Source organism: Equus caballus, chromosome 2 (genome assembly GCF_041296265.1).
Source record: "Equus caballus isolate H_3958 breed thoroughbred chromosome 2, TB-T2T, whole genome shotgun sequence".
Lineage (NCBI taxonomy): Eukaryota > Metazoa > Chordata > Mammalia > Perissodactyla > Equidae > Equus > Equus caballus.
Genome location: NC_091685.1, coordinates 43,050,059 through 43,070,973, shown reverse-complemented (window position 1 = coordinate 43,070,973; position 20,915 = coordinate 43,050,059). Strand labels below are relative to the sequence as shown.

The following is a 20,915-nucleotide window of genomic DNA, read 5'->3' as shown; positions in this document are numbered from 1 at the left end:
TCCACTCAAACGTTTAGCTATACTGAACAAAACACACACAAAAAAAAGAAGACGCACAGTGCCAATATTGGTAATGAAAGACAGACCCCACAGATGTTAAGGGGACTACAAACAACTCTGTGCCTGTAAACTTAACAACTTAGAAGAAATAGACCAATTACCTAAAAGTTACAAACTGTCAAAACTCTATAAAGAAGAAATAGATAACTAGAATAGACATAGCTACTATAGAATTGAATTTGAAGTTAAAACCTTCCAACAAAGAAAGCTCCAGGTTCAAATGGCTTCACTGGAGAATTCCGTCAAATATTTAAGGAAATAGTAATGCCAAGAAGGGAAACTTCCAAACTCATTTTATGGACCCATTATTATCTTAATACTAACACAAGATAGAGACGTTACAAGAAAAAAAAAACTGCAGACCAGTATCCCTCATTAAACTCCTCAATTATATATTATTTGTAAACTCTTCAATTATATATTAACAAATTGATACCAGCAATGTAAAAAAAGGACAAATCTATCACAACTAAGCATGGTTAATACTAGAAATGCAAGACTGGTTCAATATTTGAAAATCAGTCACTTTTATTCACCATATTAACAGAATAAAAAAGATAAACTGCTTATTCCAATAGATGGAGAAAAAGCATGTGACAAAATTCAACATCCATGCAGGATAGAAACTCCCAAAATTTAGAGATAGAAAAGGAATTTCATTAACCTAACAAAAAAGCATCTACAAAAACCTACAACTAACATCATGCTTAATGGTAAGAAAATGCTTTCACTCTTTGAGAATAAGTCCAGGGTGTCCACTCACCACTTCTTTTTCACACCAAACTGTGAGTCCTACCCAGTGCAGTAGGTAAGAAAAAGAAATAAAAGACATACAGATTGGAAAGGCAGAAATAAAACTGTTTTTATTCACAGATGACATGATCGTCTACATAGAAAAATCCTAAAGAATCTACAAAAACATCTACTAATTTTAGCAAGTTCACAAGATACAAGTTCAGTATATAAAATCAATTAAATTTCTATATACTAGCAAGGAACAATTGGAGACAGATTTTTAATAAACTACAAAAAAACTGAAATACTTAGATATAAAACTAACACAATATGTAACATATCCATATGCAGAAAACTACAAAACACTGATGAAAGAAAAATATCTTTAGAAAAAGAACTGAGTAAATGGAAAGATGTATCATGTTCACAGTTTGGAATACTCAGTATTGTTAAGATGTCAGTTCTCCAATTTGATGTATACATTCCATGTAGTTCCAATTAAACTCTCAGCAGGATTTTTTTTTGTAGATATCATCAAGCTGATCCCCAAATGTATATGGGAAGACAAAGGAGCTAAAATAGCCAAAACAATTTTGAAAAAGAAAAATAATGTTGGAGGATTCACGCTACATGATTTCAAAACTTACTGTGAAGCTCCCATAATTAAGACAGTTTGATATTGGTGGAAGGATGGATCAGTGGAACAGGTTAGAAAGTCCCAAAATAGACCTGCACAAATGCAGTCAGTTTTTGACAGAGGTGCAAGGTCAAGTCAATGGACAAAGGATAGTCTTTCCAACAAACGATACTGGATGATTGGACATCTGTATATGTAAAAAGTGAACCTCAACACGTACCTCACCCATTATACAGAAATTAACTCAAAATTGATCATAGACCTAAATGTAAAAGTTAAAACTGCGTCTTCTAGAAGAAAACACAGGAGAAAATCTTTGTGATCTTGGGTTTGGCAAAGAGGTTTTAGATATGACATCAAAAGCATGATCGATAAAAGAAAAAAATTGATAAATTGGACTTTATCAAAATTAAAAAACTCTCTTTGAAAGACACTAGTAAGACATTGGTAAGACAATGAGGAGACAAGTTCTGGCAAGAATGCAGAGTAACTGGAACTCTCATATATTGCTGAAGGTAATGTAAGGTTGTACACCCACTTGGAAAAGTTTGGCAGTTTCTTTTAAAGTTAAATGTACTCTTACCATATGACTCAGCATTTTCATTCTTAGTTATTTATCTAAGTGAAATAAAAACTCAAGTTCACACAAGAACCTAACTGAATGGTTATTACACTTTATTCACACTCAACAAAACCCAGAAACAATCTAGATGTCATTCAGTGAGTGAAGGGATAAACTGTGGTACATCCACACAATAGAATACTACTCGGCAATTAAGAGGAATGAACTTGATTCATACACCAATGTAGGTGGATCTTAAATGCATTTTGCTAAGTAGAGGAAACCAGAACCAAAAGGTTACATATTGTATAATTCTGTCCTGGAAAAGCATCCCTTCTGGAATGTGCTAGATCTGGAAAACAGATCAGTATTTGCTAAGGTTGGGGGCAGCTCATTTGAGCAATGGAAATGTTCTGTGTGTTCCTCTAGTGGTGGATACACAACTTTGTGTGCATTTGTTAAAATCCATAGATCTGTACACCTCATCCCACTCCAGAACCTAGAGGGAACCCAGGCTGGTATGCAGGCTGTGACAAGTAAATCTGACTGTATTACAAATGAGTGACAAATATCCTGAAGGGAGTGAGGAAAAGTGCCAAGTAGCTTTGGAAATCAGTGTTTTAACTCGGTATGCTAGGACCAAATACAAAATACAGACGTACACAAGTACTGCAGTGAAGTTGATAAACTTGTTTCTCACCTGTGTGTGGGCTAGCATAATTCTGAAGCCACTTCATCTGCATACTAAGATTGAACAAATAGGTGTATACATTTTAGAAAACAATAACCAGATTCCTCGCTATCAGGGAAAGAAGTTACAGACAACCAAGAGGGAATGCTGGAGTGAACTCTCTGGTGTAGGATTGGAGTTAAAAGCATCAGCATGAACTCATGCCTTTTTGTTTAATGGCTGGCTGGATGGATGGGTGGACAGACAGACAGGGTCAATATACATACATATATTACTAGTTTTGACCAGACCCACGAGGAGGGATGCATTGAGCACTGAGCACATCTAGCACCCAGGTCTTGGTTTCTAAATGTATTTTTCCAATAAAAGAAACCAGAGCCAGGAAGTAAGAATGTGTTCAAGAAAAAGAAGACAGAGAATGGCATGTCAAAAGGACACAGGAGACATTAGGAGAGCATCCCATGGCCAAAACTGGAACAATGTGAGCAAGAAAGTAAATAATGATAGTATTGGATTACCCAACAAGTAAATATCCATGAGTCCATACTGATAAATAAATGATTGGATGAATAAATGTAAAGGGGAGAATGGGGAAAGTCTTCCTAACAGAGAAAGTTTGATTAATAAATGTAGAAGGAATGAGGAAAATGGAAAATAGGTGTTAAAATTCCACAGTAGTCATTATGCTGTACAGCTTAAACTTATGCACTGCTGTATGTCAATTGTATCTCAATAAAACCGGAAGAGAAAAGAAATTCCACAGTAATAATTGCTGCAGGGAGTATCCTCCAATGAAAGCTAAAATTAGATGACAGGTTTTTTAAAATTGTGGTTTTATTTACATATAAAATTTACCATTTTTAAGTGTACAGTTTGGTGGCATTAAGTACATTCACATTGTTACACAACCAGTAGGGAAAGTGTAAGTGAAACAATATTTACATGGTCTCAAAGTATTCCTCCAAAACATTTGTTATTTACATTATTTATTACATTGTAAAATAGTAACTTCACGTAGGAGAAACTTGGCAGACTCCACCCGAACTGATGATCAAGGATAAGGCACCAATAATAAAACATATCAACATCATGTACCCCGTTACGATGCCCTAGGAAGAGCACAGCACCTCTGTGGTCATCTTCCCCAAGAGGCATACCCTCAGCCTAGTCGTGAGAAAACATCAGAGAAACTCAAAAGTGTCGAGATCATGAAAGACAAGGACTAAGACATTGACGGCTAAGTTCAGTATGAGATCCTGGAGCAGAAAAATGACATTTGATGGAAAACTGGGTGAAGTGCAAATAGCCTGTCGATCAGTTAGTGGGTACTACTGTTGATTTCCGAGTTTTGTTTATTTTATTACAGTTACATAGGATGTTATGTTAGTGGAGCTAGGTGAAGGGTGTAATGGGAATTCTGTACTATTTTTATAACCATCTCGAAGTTTAAATTATTTAAAAATTAAAAGTAAAAAAGTTGGGGCTGGCCCCTAAGTTCGCGCGCTCCGCTGCAGGCGGCCCAGTGTTTCATTGGTTCGAATCCTGGGCGCGGACATGGCACGGCTCATCAAACCACACTGAGGCAGCGTCCCACATACCACAACTAGAAGGACCCACAACGAATATACAACTATGTACCAGGGGGCTTTGGGGAGAAAAAGGAAAAAAATAAAATCTTTAAAAATAAATAAATAAATAAAAGTAAAAAAGTTAATGAGTGAAAGTTAAGCAGTCATTTTTCCATAATTCCCTCTGAAAATAGAGAAGCCTCTCCCAAGCAGCTAAAATGACCTTTTTAGCAGCAGCCACAGTAGCTGGCGTTCCTCCCTCAACGTCTCAGCAGTGTTTGACGTGATCAGTAGTTACTCCTTCCTTGACGTTGTTTCCATTCCTGGTGGCCATGGCACCTGCTCTGCAGGGTCTCTCTTACCTTTCTGCATGTGCTTTTTCAGTTCCTTCACTGGCTTGTTCTTCTCTACAGAAAATTTAAGTCCTTCGCTGCTCCAGCCTGAGGGCTTTTTTCTTCTTACTATACCACTGCTATTCGATACGGTGGCCACTAGCCACATTTGGCGATTTAAATTCAAATTAATTACAAATAAGTAAAATTTAAACTGTAGTTCCTTGGTTCCTCTAGCCACATTTCAAGTGCTTGATTGCTCTGTGTGGTGTTAGTGGCTACCATGTTGGACAGCACAGGTGAAGAACAATTCTGTCACCACAGAAAGTGATGTCGGACACAGGTTGAACACAGGCAATGCTCTGCACATCACGTTGCGACACATAAGTAGGGCACGGTGTCTGGTGGCCCCACTCCTGGTGATGACAGGATCCCTCGGTTGTACAGGCAGTGTCGGCTCCACACTGTAAAGTTCTCCATCAACCTTTCACCTAGTAGTAGTTTTATGAAGAAGAAGATTAGCGCTGAGCCAACATCCATGCCCATCTCCCTCCACCCCGTATGTGGGACGCCCGCCACAGCATGGCTTGATAAGCAGTGCGTAGGTCTGCACCCGGGATCCAAACCTGTGAACCCTGGGCCACCAAAGTGGAATGTGCAAACTTAACTGCTCTGCCACCGAACCGGCCCCTCACCTAATAGTTTTATTCCTTGAAGATCTTTGCCTGAAACATTTGTTTCACTCCTTTTTAAAAAAAAATACAAATGTAATTGTTCAAGTCTTCATTCTGTTTATCTTTCTGTATCTGTGCATTTAGATCTGAGCTCATTTTTAATAGCTACACAATATTCTATGGAATGTATATATTATAAAGTACCATGATTTAATTTTGCTGGAATGGTACATGTTCTTAAGTATGTGATAGATAATTTTAATTGCACATCCTTTCGTTCTCTTTCAGATGAGCAGAAGGCCTTTTCTTCTTTCCGGACATTGAAAAATAATAGCGTGTACACTGAGTCTTGTGAGGATTTGAGAAAAGATCAGCATAGCCCATCCTATCAGCAGATAAGCTGTATTGATAGTGTTATCAGGTAGGAGACGCAAGTTTTGATAGCATATTAGTTTTTCCAGAAGCATGCATTGTCACTGTGGAGCCTTCGTATCATGTTTGCTGGCCTTTGTGTCTTGATTTTTCACTATACATCAGTAGGTATTTCTGGAGCGCCTCCTGCATATGGTTCATAATATACTGAACATTTCGGGGCATGCCTCCTTTCTTGGGAGCAGCTATAGTATAGTTGAGAGGACAAGAGCTACTCTTGTCAAAATTAAATAATGCAAGATTTGAAGATCAATTCAAGACCATAGCAAAAGAGATGTCACAGTCCAGCGATTCAGGCTGGGATGGTCACATCAAAGAAGAAAGTGCAAGGTACCCCAAATAGAAGTGGTGTGAGAGAAGCAGAAAGGTGCCAAATGGCAGTTGGGGGACAGGCAGGAATAGTGACCCCCTTATGTTCTTGCAGATACCTGAAGAGCTACAACATTCCAGCTTTGAAAAGAAAGTGTATATCCTGTGCAAACACAACTTCTTCATCCTCAGAAGAAGACAGAGAAAACCACCAGGCAGATGATGTCCAAGCATCGCAAGGTAACAGGAACGCCCTTCACTATTTGATAAAAAGACTTAATTTGTACGAAGCCACTCCCTTCTCTCTGTCTCTCTTTCATTTTTTTGTCTGTAATTATTTCATAGGAATCACAAATAATCCTGGTTTCATATTGCCTCTTTATGGCCAGTAGGTTTTAATTTTCCAGTTATAAATGGCTGTAAACTGTGAGTGTTTAATATAAATTTCCTGCTGGGGATTTTTCTTTTCACTGTCAGTTTCTCTTATATTACCAGCTGTTTCTCAGATCCCAGCCATACCTAAATCAGAAATGCCCACCAGTGGACGGTGCACAGACACTGAAGCGGGAGCTCCCCAGACCCTGTCCGCGGCGGCGCTGGGCCTGGGCTCTGGCATCAGCCAGTGCAGTTACAGCAGTGCCATCATCCACGTCCCACCCCTAGAGTCAGGTACCACATTTACCATTTACTTTAAAATGCACGCACCGTTAAGTATGCTGTCACGAGAAAACAAAAGTCAGTAATATCATTTACTTAGTTTTAACTCCTAAATTGTACTTTTTCCTTGAATTCAGTTAGAGTATTTTGGAAATATTTTTATATTGGTTACGTAGTTTGGACTGTATTTCTTAGTTATGTCATTTGCCCATCAAATCAGCTGACACACCTAGAGCGCTTAGCACCTGGTGTGTGGGAGGAAGCCCCCCTGCTGTTAGCAAGTAGCAGTGCAGGTGTCGAGGGGCTGCGTTAGGTCACTTTGCTGCTGACCTGGAAAGAAGGTGTCTGTTTCGAACTTTGGCTGTAGTTGTGATTAGATGGATCATATATATGTTCAGATGTTTGTATTGGTCTGATAGCAGTGAGAATAGGGTGTTTAAAACTCTCTTCCTTTAATGGCATAATGACTTGGTAAATTACTCTGATGTCTTCTTATCCCTTTTTACTGCTTTCTATCCTTTTGACTTTTTTGTTACTCATCACAATTTGGTGGATGAAGAAATGGTGACATATATGTTAAGTGAGGTTTTTGGATTATCTCATTTATCTTTGCTAGTGTTCAGAGGTCCGTTAGTTAACACGTGTTGATCGGTTTCTGTGTGCCATTCCCTGTCCTTGCTTCTTCATAGGAATTAACTCGCTTCAACCTCACAATAGCCCTTTGAGATGGAGAGTTGGCAGGTGGGCTGTGGACTGTGGGAAAAGACCAGAGACACAACTGTTGTGAGGTTGGATTATGTTTCTAACTGGGCAGAGATGGGGTTTTATTGGGAGTGAGCTGGTCACTCAGGACAAGAGCAGATGCATATTTTTTAGTGTACCTTTTCTTAGTACTTTGGATTTCTTTGTGGGCATGTAGCTGCCAATGACACAGCCCATGCAAGGTGGGGTCTCACCTAGTACGGAAAACTCTTTTTTGACTAACCATTATACTTGTTATACTTTGGTCTTATATTACTATTTTGAAAGAATTTATACTAAAATCTATATGCTTTCGTTTAAGGAATATTTACTGATAATCGTTTCTCCTGATCTTAAACTAGTCTCAGCATCTGCAAGGTGACATCTTTATTCCAAGAAGAGAAAGCAGAATCAGAGCCCAGATGTTCTTAAACTGTATCTCTGTCTTTTGCTTTCTGGAAAGCCCAAGTTCCTCCAGTTTACACCCTGACTCTAATAGTAAGTTGGGTCTAAGGACCATGACCACAAATGCATTTTATAACTGAAAGTTATTATCTCCTTTTTATAAATGGAACAATTAAGGCACAAACAGGTTAAGTAACTTAACTTGCCCGAAGTCACAGCAAATGAGTGGCAGAGACTCAAACATTGACAGTTGTCTCCAGAAAACATTGCCATCATAGATGTTTTTGAACCTATGGCAAGATCTAATTAAGATGGAGTGTGAGATGCAAACGTTAGCTAAAAATCCAAGAGATAAAGTAAAACGTAATTTTTAAAAATAATCTAAAAGAGCAGGAAAGGAGGAATAAAGCAACAACAAGAACAACTGAAAAACAGGGAACATATCAAATTGATAAAATAAAAGCTCTAAACCCAACTATATCAATAATTACATGAAATAGACTAAACACTCCAATAAAAAGGAAGAAATGGTCAGAACAGATTTAAAAAGTCAAGATCCATCTATGTGCTGTCTGCAAAGTACAATTTAAATATAAATTCACAAGTGGGTTGAGAATAATGGACAAGAAGGATGCACAACCCAAATAATAAGTATGAAAAGGCTGGAGCACCTGTGTTAGTGAAATAGACTTCAAGACAGTCTTACCAGAGACATTTCCTAATGATAACATGTCAATTCATCAGGAAGACATAACCGTAAATGTGTATTTGCTAATTACAGAGCTTGAAAGATACGAAGCAAAAATGGAAAGAGTTGAAGAGAGAAATAAACATTCTGTAATCATAGTTGAAGAATTAACACCCTGTCTCTGCAATTGATAAAACATCTAAACAAAAAATGAGTAAAGAGGGGCCAGCCCCATGGCCGAGTGGTTAAGTTTGCGTGCTGTGCTGCGGCAGCCCAGGGTTTCACTGGTTTGGATCCTGGGTGAGGACATGGCACCATTCATCAGGCCATGCTGAGGTGCATCCCGCATGCCACAGCTAGAAGGACCCACAACTAAAAAATATACAGCTATGTGCCGGGGGGCTTTGGGGAGAAAAAGGAAAAATAAAATCGTTAAAAAAAAATGAGTAAAGAAATAGATGATCTGAACAGTGCTCTCAGCTGCCTTGACCTAATTGATGCTCAGATAACACAGTGCCCAACAGCTGCGTGATACACGTGCTTCTCAAGTGCACACGATGTGCTCACTGAGACAGAACACGTGTCAGGCTGTAATATCAGTCTCAAGTTTAACATAAGTGATGTTGTACAAACGATGCTCTTTGGCTAGAGTTAATTCAGTTAGAAATCAATTAAACTAAGACGTTTAAACCCAAACGCTTAGAAACTAAACAGCATATTTCTAAATAATCCATGAGTAAAAGAAGTAGTCACAAAGAATGTTAGAAAATTTCTAATATTCAAAATCAGTAATAATGAAAGTACAGCATACTGGAATTTTGGGGATGCATTTAAAATGGGGCTTGTAAGGATATTAGTGAATTGAAATGCTAATATTAGAGAAGAAATGTCTCAAATCATTGATCTAAAGTTCCAGTTTAAGAAGCCAGCAAAAAAAAGAGCAAAGTAAACCTAGGTAGAAGGAAGGAAATAATAAAGATAAAAGCAGAAATCAACCAAATAGAAAACAGACAATACAGAAAATTAAAGCTGAAAGTTGGTTCCCTGAAAAGATGAACAAAATTAATGAACCCTGTGTGCCAGTACCCCACCATTCTGATTCCGGTAGCTTTCTAGGAAGTCTTGAAATCAGGGAGTGCAAGTCTTCCAACTTTCTTGCATGAACCTGGTATATCTATCCGTTTATTTAGCTGTTCTTTAATTTCTCACAGCAACATCTTGTAGTCTTCAGTGTAAAGATCGTGCATGTCTTTTGTCAGTTTTATCCCTGAGTATTTTATATTATAAATAGGATTGTTTTTTAGTGTCCATTTCCAGTTGTTCGTTGCTAGGATATAGAGATATAATTGATTTTTGTATATTAATTGTTTTCCTACAGCTTTGCTAAACTCACGTGTTAGTTCTAATAACTGTAGCTGCCATAGGACTTTGTATATGTGCGATCATGTCTGTGGAAGTCAGTTTTACGTCTTCCTTTCCAAGCTGGATCTTTTTCATCTATTTTCTTGTCTTATTGAACTGACTAGAACCGCCAGTAAACATTGAATAGAAGTTGTAGGAGCAGCTATAGCCTGTGTTTTTCCTGATCTTGGAGGGAAAACATTAATTATGTGAGCTCTAGGTTTTTTAGAGACCCTTTATCAAATTGAGGAAGTTCCTGTCTATTTCTAATTTCCTGAGAATTTTTTTTTAAATCAGAAGTGGACACTGGATTTTGTCAAATCTCTCTGCATCTATTGAGATAATCATAATATTTTTATTTTTAAGTTTCTTTTTCAGTTTGAGTTACAGTTGACTTTTAAGTGTTAAAATATGTTTGCATTCCTGGGATAAACCCCACTTGGTCATAATGTATTATCCTTTTTTTTTAAAGATTGGCACCTGAGCTGGCAACTGTTACCAATCTTTTTTTTTTCCTGCTTTATCGCCCCAAACTCCTCCCCTCCCCCCCATACATGTTTGTCTATCTTAGTTGCAGATCCTTCTAGTTGTGGCATGTGGGACGCCACCTCAACACTGCCTGACAGACAGTACCATGTCTACACCCAGGATCCGAACCGGTGAGACCCTGGGCCGCTGCAGCAGAGCGCACAAACTTAACCACTCGGCCGTGGGGCTGGCCCCTCTATTATCCTTTTTATATATTGAATTCATTTTGCTAAAATTTTCGTAAGAATTTCTAGATCTGTGTTTATGAGGACTATGGTGTCTAGCTTTGTCTCTTCTTATAATGACTTGGTCTGGTTTTGGTATCAGGATAACCCTGGCCTCATAGCATGAATTGGGAAGTGTTTTCGCCTCTTCAATTTTCTAGAAGAGTTTATGTAAGGTTGGTATTATTTCCTCCTTAAATATTTGCTCAGACTCACTGGTGAAGCTATCTGGGCTTAGAGTTTTCTTGGTGAAGTTTTTAGTTACAAATTCAATTTCTTCAATAGATACAGGGCTGGTCAGGCTTTCTACTTCTTGTTGAGTGAACTTTGTTAGTTTGTGTCTTTCAAAGGATTGGTCTGTTTTGTCCAAGTTGTCAAATATATTGGAATAAAGTTCGTAACATTCCCTTATTCTTTTGATATCTGTAGGATCTTTAGTGATATTCCCTCTGTCACTTCTGAAATTGGTAACTGTGTCTTCTCTTTTTTTCCTGATAGTCTGGCTAAAGTTTGATCAATTTTATTGTTCTTTTCAAAGAACTAGCTTATGATTTCATTGATTTTCTCTACTTACTGTTTTTCTGTTTTCTACTTCACTAATGTCTACTCTGATCTTTATTATTTCCTTTCTTCTGCTTACTTTTGTTTTATCTTGCTCGTCTTTTTCCAGTTTCTTAAGATGGAAGCTGAAGCCATTGATTTCAGACATTTTTCTTTCCTAATGGATTTTAATATAAATTTTCCTTTTACCCTTAGCTGCATCCCACACTTTTTTATACACTGTGTTTCCTTTTCATTGTGTTCAAACACTGCCTAATATGCCTTTTGATGTCTTCTTTGAAATCATTTATTTTATCAAATATCTATATATATGTTATCATATATTGTTTAATTATCACATATTTGGGGATTTTCCAAATCTATTTATGTTATTGATTTCTAATTTAATCCCATTGTGGTCAGAGAAAATTAAAAAATTCTTTTATATTTACTGACACTTGTTTTATGGTCTGTGATATGGTCTATCTTAAATGTTCTGTATGCACTTGAAAAAAATGTGTTCTGCTGCTATTGGGTTGAATGTTCCAGCAGTGTAAATTAGGTCAGGTTGATTGGTAGTCTGTTCAGGTCGTCTCTATCTTGCTAATTTGCTGAGCGCTTGTTCTACCTCAAAAGGAGTGTTGAGTCTCTGACCATACTTGTGGGTTTGTCTGGTTTTCCTTGCAGTTCTCTGGGTTTTTGCTTCATGTGTTTTGAAGCTCTATTTTGTGCATAAATGATTAGGATTGTTATGTTCTCTTGATGAATTTCCCTTTTATCATTTTGAAATGACCTTCTTTATCCCTTTTGTATTCTTTGCTCTAAAATATACTTTGTTTTATATTAATATTTTCTCTCCAGTTTTTTTTGGATTAGTGTTAGCAGGTTATATCTTTTTCCACCTTTTACTTTTAGCCTATGTATGTCTTTATATTTAGAGCGGGCTCTATTTTATGGTTGCTTTAGAGTTTAAGGTGTGGATATTTAGTTTTTCATAGTCTATGTTCTAGAGATATTATACCACTTCACGTGAGGTATAAAAACCTTACAATACCGTCTTGCATTAACCCCCCTGAACTTTGTAGGTTGGCGTATATTGTACTTCTGTGTATAAGTCCCATGCTATGTTGTTATTTTTCTCAGTTAAGTAGTTATCTTTTAAAGAGATTTAAATATTTATCCATGTAGTTATCTCTGCCAGGGCTTTTCATTCCTGTCTGTAGATCCACCTGGTATCATTCTCCTTCTGCCTGCAGGAGTTCCTTTCCCACCTCTTGTAGTATGGGTCTAACTGGTGATGAATTCTTTCAATTTTTGTGTGTCTGAAAATGTCTTCATGTCACTTTTATGTTTTAAAGATATTTTAGCAGAGCGTGGAATTCTAGGTTGACGGTTTTATCTGTCAGTGCTTTAAGGATGTGCTCCACTGTCTTCTCGTTTGCATCATTTCTGACAGGAAGTCTCCTGTCCTCCTTCATGTTCGTGAGCAGGTCTCTGGATGCTGGTAAGATTTTCTCGCCATCACTGATGTGAACAGTTTAATGATGACGTGCCGAGGTGTGGTGTCCATGTTTCTTGTGCTTGGAGTTCCCTGTGCTTCTTGGATTTATAGGTTTATAGTCTCCATCAAATCAGAAAATTTTCTTCCCGTTTTTTTCTCTCTTTTCTGTCTCTCCTTTTTCTGGGACTCCAGTTACATGTATACAGCTTGCTTGAACAGTCCACTGCTGGTCTGTTTGTTTGTTTTTCTCTAAGTTTCATTTTGGATAGTCTCTATTGCTGTGTCTCAAAGTTCACTAATATTTTCTCTTGCGATATCTAACCTGTTGTTATTTCCATTCAGTGTATGTTCCATCTCACATATTGTAGTTTTCACTTCCAGAAGTTCTTTTGGGTCTTTTTTGTTTTTTTACATCTTCCGTGTAATGTAACCTTCCCTCTAGCTATATGGAATACAATGTAATAACTGTTATTGTCCCTGTCTGCTAATTCTGCCATCTCTGCCAGCCCTGGGTTGGTTTTTCTTGGTTAATTTTTCTCCTTATTGTGGGTTGTATTCTCTTGCTTCCTTGCATGCCTAGTCATTTTTGATTGGATGCCAGATGTTGTGAATGGTGCTGAATGTTTTTGTGTTCCCAGAGATAATTGTTGAGCTTTGTTCTGAGACACAGTTAAGTTACATGGAATCTGATGGACCGTCTCAGACTTTGCTTTTAAAATTTTGGGGGGCAGGGCCAGAGCAGTGTGTAGTGTAGGCCTAATTATTCTCTGTAACTGAGGCAGCATCCTTCCAAGTACTCTGCCCAGTGCCCCATGAACTAGGAGATTTTCTAGTCTGGCTGATAGGAACAAGCACTCTTCTCTACCTGTGGGAGCTTTGGTGTTGTTCCCTCGAATCCGTTCTGGTGGTGGGGACCCTCTGGGGGTTCTCTGCAGCTCCCTGGGTCCTCTGTTTCTGCAGCTTCTCTCCAGCACTTGTCCCTGATGCTGGGGACCCTCTGGGGGTTCTCTGCAGCTCCCTGGGTCCTCTGTTTCTGCAGCTTCTCTCCAGCACTTGTCCCTGATGCTGGGGACCCTCCAGGGGTTCTCTGCAGCTCCCTGGGTCCTCTGTCTCTGCAGCTCCTCTCCAGCATTTGTCCCTGATGCTGGGGACCCTCTGGGGGTTCTCCGCAGCTCTCTGGGTCCTCTGTCTGTGCAGCTCCTCTCCAGCACTCGTCCCTGACACTGGGGACCCTCCGGGGGTTCTCTGCAGCTCCCCGGGTCCTCTGTCTGTGCAGCTCCTCTCCAGCACTCGTCCCTGACACTGGGGACCCTCCGGGGGTTCTCTGCAGCTCCCCGGGTCCTCTGTCTGTGCAGCTCCTCTCCAGCACTCATCCCTGAAGACTGGCCGCCTGGGTCTCCCCAGACTCTTGGCTCTGTCTTCTCTCAGGGGGCTCACCAGGCTCCACCTGGTTTCCCCACCTCACTCTGTGGAAACTCCCTCAAAGCTGGAGCTGGGCAGTTCCAGGGCTCACTTCATTTGTCTGACCCTCAGGAGTCACTCTCCTTCATTACCTGATGTTCAGTGTCTTGAAACTTGTTTCCTATGTTTTGTCCATCTTTTAGTTGTTTCAGGCAGGAAGGTAAATCTCGTGCCTTTTCCTGCGTCTTGGCCAGAGTCAGAAGTCCCACGTGTGCTGTGCTGCTTTAGCCACGTCCGAGCCCACTTCTGAGGTGGAGGGGGGCCCACCCACCACACGCCCTGGTGCTGCACCGCGGGGCAGGGGTGGAGTGCATGGTGGGGAAGCCCCCGTGACCACCATAAAGTCTCTCGTACTCGGAAGAAGTAATTTTTTAGGGCTAGCGATACGTAGTGCGGTGCTCTCTCGTGCCTCTGGGCAGCGCAGCTGCAGCTCCCGCTCAAGCCCACGATCACGAGGGTGAACAACTGACACACTTACAACCATCTGTACCCAGACAGCCGTTGTGTTGTTCACTGTCAGCACAGTGTGCAGTAAGTTACAAGACATTCAACATGTTGTGATAAAATAGGCTTTGTGTGAGATGGTTTTGCCCAGCTGCGGGCTACTGTCAGGGTTCTGAGCGTGTGTAAAGCAGGCGAGGCTGAGCTACAACGTTCAGTAGATTAGGTGTTTTAAGGGCATTTTCAACTTGCGATGTTTTCAGTTTATGATGGGTTTGTCAGGACATAACCCCATCATCAGGGAGAAAGACCTGTAATTGGTAGGAATTAAAATTAGATCTGCGTTTTTCCACCTCAGCAGAATTGACTCCGGCAGAGGATGCCCCCCAAGCGCTTGAGCCCTGGACCCTAAGCACCCACCCGGCTCCACTCACCTCGGAGGAACGTAGGCACGGGGGGCTCACACAGGCAGTCCTGTCAGCCCACACACAGAAGGAAGAGCAGAACTATGTTGATAAGTTCCGGGAAAAGATGCTGTCCTCACCCTACAGCTCCTATCTTCAGCAAGAAAGTGGAAGCAAAGCTCAATATTCACATGTTCAAGGTAGTTAAATTTTTAAAATATATTCCACTTATCTACATCACCACCAATTTTATAAATCTTACGTAAGTACTGGGGGAGAGAGAGAGTGAAGAATAGGAGTTTGACTTGTTAGAAACTGATGGAGAGAGGCTGAAATAAGTATCTTACAGCAACAGCTTTTATGCAGGATCTCATTCGTCTTTTTAGAGCTACTTTTTGCCATCCCTGTAGTAGACGTGGTTGCTGTTGGCAAGTGTTTATTCGTTTGTAATCTACTTACAATAAGGTGTAAATGGCGTCTTCCTCTTCTTTTGGGGGCTTGGTTTTCCATAATGTGCCTCCCTCTGTGTCCTGTCAGGAGATTCGACTTCCAGGCAGACCCGGTCAGCCGGTTGCCGGAAGGGGAAGCACAAGTGGAAGAAGCTGCCTGTGCCGTCAGACGGCAGAAGCTCCAAGGACACCTTCTGTCCCCACTGCAGAGGAGAGGTCCAGAACGTTCAGCCCCACTGCCCCGCCCCTGCCTTGCCTCCTCCCGCCACCGGCCTGTCCTTCCCAGCTGCAGTGATGGTTCCCGGCCAGGCCCCTTATCTCATACCAGCTTTCCCCCTCCCAGCCGTGAGCCCTCTGGGAAGAGAACACACAGCATCGGGTGCTGCACTGGAGTGTCTCCCTAAGCCGCTTCTGTCCAGCAGCTCGCAGTCTGTTCCAGCTCTCCCTTCTCCTCACTTAGACACTTTCTTGACCATTTTCCTGCATGACCCCCCTATGTGTCCTCTGTTGTCACCATCATTCTCCCCATATCCACTTTTGGGAGCAACAGGCTTTTCTGAAATACCATCCTCAGTATCAGCAATGGCTCCAAACCTGGAACCACCGTCTTCAGTCGTCAGCCAAAGGAGAGATGAGGAGAAATGGGAGACACAGAGTGAAGAGCACCCATTCCTTAGCTCAAGGAGCAGCTCCCCACTGCAGCTAGACTTACTGCAGGAAGCCCTGTCCAGATCCTGGGAGTTTTCAGACCCGACGAGAAGGGATGTTTGCCCAGAAGCTGAGTATGTAAGTGATGCTGTCTTTCAACACACGAGTGAGAAAGCAAATGTAGGTCCTCTGACTGAAATTAGGGCCCTTTCCCTGGGCTCCACACTGATGGTCTAGGTGGACGGTCCGCATTCCAGCTGTGGCTGAGACTAAGCGTTGTTCTGCAGAAACGTGCGGTCTGTCTGCAGTCTATTCATTTAGGAAGCAGAGGGAAGGAATCTGCTATGTTCTAGTTTCTTAGATACTTTGTGAGGTTTTTCCCAAAGTGCTATCTTCAAATTTTCTGTGTGAATTGGGCTTTCCCCCCTTTAAAATTTGATATCTAGGTATTAAATGTAACATGTTTGTTGCCTATAAAATATATTTTCTTACAACTGAGGGTATAGTCTGGTAAGACAGGAATAAACCATACTGACAAGATGTGAATTTAGCAATTTTACTTTTTCAGATGTGGTTGTAGGACAACAGATGTGTATGGAGGGGAGAGGAGCCATTTGTTGTCATTTATCAGTAAAGCAGGCAGTTTCTGGTTTCACGCTTACACATGTCATTTTCAAAAATGAAAATTTGGGGGTCACTTGTCTTTAAGTTTTTACCCCTTTACCTAAAAAGACATTTTCAGATTTGTTTATCAGGTTAAACTTTGGAATATGATGTCCTATATTTAGCTATAGGATCCAAGACAGTGAATATTTACGCAAAGTTTTTCTTCCATCTTCCCTTCAAGGTATAATACCCTTTTTAATAGATGTTCAAAATCTGATGATCCAAATCAAGAAAATATGCTCAATTTTGAAAGCCTGATGTTCGTGCACTTGCTAGAAATGTAATGCAAGGCAGTGGGTCCCAGTGAGCAAAGCCTGGGCCATGCAGTGAGACATGGGTTCAAGTCCCACCCTGTCACGTGGTGGGGAGTGGCGTAGCCAACTCATTAACCCTTCTTTCCTTTGCTTCCTTATTTGAGAAGTGGAAAGATTGATACTTCATCCTCATTCTGAGGTTAAACGGAGTAGTATTTGTGTAGTCCTCCTCTCCAGGCAAGATGAGCTCCAGGAGCAGGAGCTCTTTCTGTTCACTGTTATCTTCCTAGTGTTTGGAACAGTGCTCAGAACATATGGAATGTTCTAGATATGTTTTCTGAATGACAAAAAAATAATAATAATAAAACGCATACCTGTGTGGTGCCCAGAACGTAGTGGGTGCTCAAAAAACTGTAATATCTTTGACGTTATAAAATGGACTCATTCCTGGGGACAGGCTGAAAATGTTTTACTTCTCAGTTTTACATGTACATTTTTCTGTTTAACATGTAAAGTTGAAATCTGCCAGTTGTTTTGTAATATGGTGCTTGAGATGTTAAAATCTTCTCTTGTGTCCTTCCTTCTAGCAGAGTGTTACAGGCAGCAGTGGGAATAGCAACAGTCATTTTATGGCCGGTGAGCTGTCCATGGTGTTACTCCGCCAGGAGTCTCCGTCTGGAACTGGTTCTGCAGCATCAGGTAGTGGACCAAAAGAACCAGTTCTTCAGATTCTGCTGCCAGGAGATCAAAGTGTAATGGGCTGTCTGGTTTGGGCACTGAGGTGGGAGTAAAGTGTATTTTTTTTCTTTTTGCCTTTTGTAACTTTTATTGGGATATATTTACATATAGTAAAATTCACCAAATTTAGGTGTGAAAAACAAGAATTCTGACAAATGTCTATTGGTGTGACCACCACCACAATCACCACGTGGAACATTTCCATTACCCATAAAAGCTCTCCTGTGACCCTTTGCAGTCAGTCCCCTGCCCTGATCCTCCAGCTCCTGGCAGCCCCTGACTTGCTTTCTGTCACTAGATTTGTTTCTTCTGTAAAGTCATATAAATGGGATCTCGGGTGTGCGGTCTTTTGTGTCGGGAGTCTTTCCGTCAGCGTAGAGCTGTAGAGATCCCTCCGTGCTGTGTGTGTCAGTATTTCCTTTATTGCTGAGTAGAATTACACTGTGTGGATAGCCATTCACCACTTGATGGTTATTCATGGTTTCCGGTTTGAGGCTATTTGCATAATGATGCTGTGAACATGTGAGTCTTTTTGTAGACAAGTGTTTTCTTCTCTCTTGGGTAAATCCCTAGGAATGAAATTACTAGGTGATGTGGTAAGTGTATGGTTAACTTTATAAGAAACTGCCAGACTGTTTTCCAAAGTGGCTGGCCTGTTTTGCATTCCTATCAGCAACATATGAGAGCTCCAATTTGCAGCACGTCCTGGCCAACACTGGGCATTGGCCACCATTTAAATTTTAGCCGTTCCAGTGGGTGTGTCGTGATACTTCATTGTGGTTTTAATTTGCATTTGCCTGTTGACTAATGGTGGTGAGTATCTTTTAATGTACTTATTTGCCATCATGTGTGTGCAAATCTCTTGCCCATTTTTGGGGGAAGGAGAGTTGTTAGTTTCTTATTGAATAGTAAGAGTTCTGTATATATTCTGGATACAAGTTCTTTATCAGATACTTGTTTTGCAAAAATCTCTTCCCTGTATGTGGCTTGCCTTTTCATTTTATTATCTTTTATTCTTATGTTGATTTTGAAGAACAAGTGTTTTTAAATTTTTTTGTATTTGAGTTCATAATAGTTTACATCATTGTGAAATTTCTGTTGTGCGTTATTTCTTGTCTGTCACCACATAGGTGCTCCCCTTCACCCCCTGTGCCCACACGCCACTCCCCTTTCCCTGTTAACGACTGAACTATTTTCTTTGTCCATGTGTTTGTTTATGTTCCACATATGAGTGAAATCATATGGTGTTTGTCTTTCTCTGTCTTGGCTTATTTTGCTTAGCATAATTCCCTCCAGGTCCATTCACGTTGTTGCAAATGGGATGATTTTGTCTTTTTTATCCCTGAGTAATATTCCATTATATATATATACCACATCTTCTTTATCCAATCATCAGTCAGTGGGCACTTGGATTGTTTCCATGTCTTCGCTATTGTGACTAGTGCTGCAGTGGACATAGGGGTACATGTGTTACTTTAGATTGTTGATTTCAAGTTGTTTGGGTAGATACCCAGTAATAGGATAGCTGGGTCATATGTTAGTTCTCTTTTTAGTTTTTTGAGGAATCTCCATACTGTTTTCCATAGTAACTGCACCAGTTTGCACTCCCACCAGCAGTGTATGAGGGTTCCCTTTTCTCCACACCCTCCCCAACATTTGTTATTTTTAGTCTTATATATATATATAGTGATTATAGCCATTTTAACAGGCGTAAAGTGGTATCTTAGTGGAGTTTTGATTTGCATTTCCCTGATGATTAGTGATGTTAAACATCTTTTCATGTGTTTATTGGCTACCTCTATATCTTCTTTGGAAAAATGTCTGTTCATATCCTCTCCCCATTTTTTGATCAGGCTGTTTGGTTTTTTGTTGTTCAGTTGTGGGAGTTCCTTATATATTATGGAGATGAACGCCTTATCGGATATATGATTTGCAAATATTTTATCCCAATTGTTGGGTTGTCTTTTTGTTTTGGTCCTAGTTCCTTTTGCTTTGCAGAAGCTCTTTAGTCTGATAAACTCCTACTTGTTTATTTTTTCTGTTGTTTCCCTTGTCTGAGAAGACATGATATTCGAAAAGATCCTTTTAAGTTCGATGTCAAAGAGTGTATTACCTATATTATCTTCCAGAAGTTTTATGCTTTCAGGACTTATCTTCAAGTCTTTGATCCATTTTGAGTTTATTTTTGTGTATGGCATGAGATAATGGTCTACTTTCATTCTTTTGCATGTGGCTATCCAGTTTTCCCAACACCATTTATTGAAGAGAGTGTCTTTTCTCCATTGTATGTTCTTGGCACCTTCGTCGAAGATTAGCTGTCTGTAGATGTGTGGTTTTATTTCTGGGCTTTCAGTTCTGTTCCATTGATCCATGCGCCTGTTTTTGTGCCAGTACCATGCCGTTTTGGTCACTATGGCTTTGTAGTACATTTTGAAGTCAGGGATTGTGATACCTCCAACTTTGCTCTTGTTTCTCAGGATTGCTTTAGCAATTCAGGGTCTTTGGTTGCCCCATATGAATTTTAGGATTCTTTGTTCTATTTCCCTGAAGAATGTCATTGGGATTCTGATTGGGATTGCATTGAATCTGTAGATTGCTTTGGGTAGTATGGACATTTAACTGTGTTTATTCTTCTAATCCATGAGCCAGGAATCTCCTTCCATCTCATTATGTCATTATCTATTTCTTTCAATAATGTCTCACAGTTTTCATTGTATAAGTTCTTCACCTCCTTAGTTAAATTTATTCCTAGGTGTTTTATTCTTTTTGTTGTAATTGTAAATGGAACTATATTCTTGAGTTCTCTTTCTGTAAGTTCATTATTAAAGTACAGAAATGCAACTGATTTTTGTAAGTTGATTTTGTACCCCGCAAATTTACTGTAGTTGTTAATTATGTCTAATAGTTTTCTGATGGATTCTTTAGAGTTTTCTGTGTATAAGATCCTGTCACCTGCAAACAGTAAGAGTTTCACTGTTTCACTACCTATTTGGATTCCATTTATTCCTTTCTCTTGCCTAATTGCTCTGACCAAAGCCTTCAGTACTATGTTGAATAAGAATGATGATAGTGGGCATCCTTGTCTTGTTCCTGTTCTCAGAGGGATGGCGCTCAGTTTTTGCCCATTGAGTATGATGTTGGCTGTGGGTTTGTCATATATGGCCTTTAT

General features: G+C 40.0%; 1 protein-coding gene across 29 annotated transcripts in view; it reads left to right on the top strand.

Moving 5' to 3' along the window:
• PER3 (period circadian regulator 3) overlaps positions 1-20,915 on the top strand; it is a 59,251-nt gene that overhangs the window by 26,140 nt on the left and 12,196 nt on the right. For 11 of the 29 annotated variants that reach the window (XR_011436565.1, XM_070261059.1, XM_070261057.1 and 8 more), the window contains 6 exons: positions 5,548-5,680; positions 6,116-6,240; positions 6,496-6,669; positions 14,946-15,191; positions 15,529-16,226; positions 17,596-17,707. Coding sequence is in view for 27 of the 29 variants with exons in the window: in XM_070261059.1 (XP_070117160.1) it covers positions 5,548-5,680; positions 6,116-6,240; positions 6,496-6,669; positions 14,946-15,191; positions 15,529-16,226; positions 17,596-17,707 (1,488 nt within the window). In the remaining 2 variants the exon portion in view is untranslated. The remainder of the gene's footprint in view (positions 1-5,547; positions 5,681-6,115; positions 6,241-6,495; positions 6,670-14,945; positions 15,192-15,528; positions 16,227-17,595; positions 17,708-20,915) is intronic. The other 18 variants (XR_011436566.1, XM_070261060.1, XM_070261058.1 and 15 more) reach the window with 4 other exon arrangements.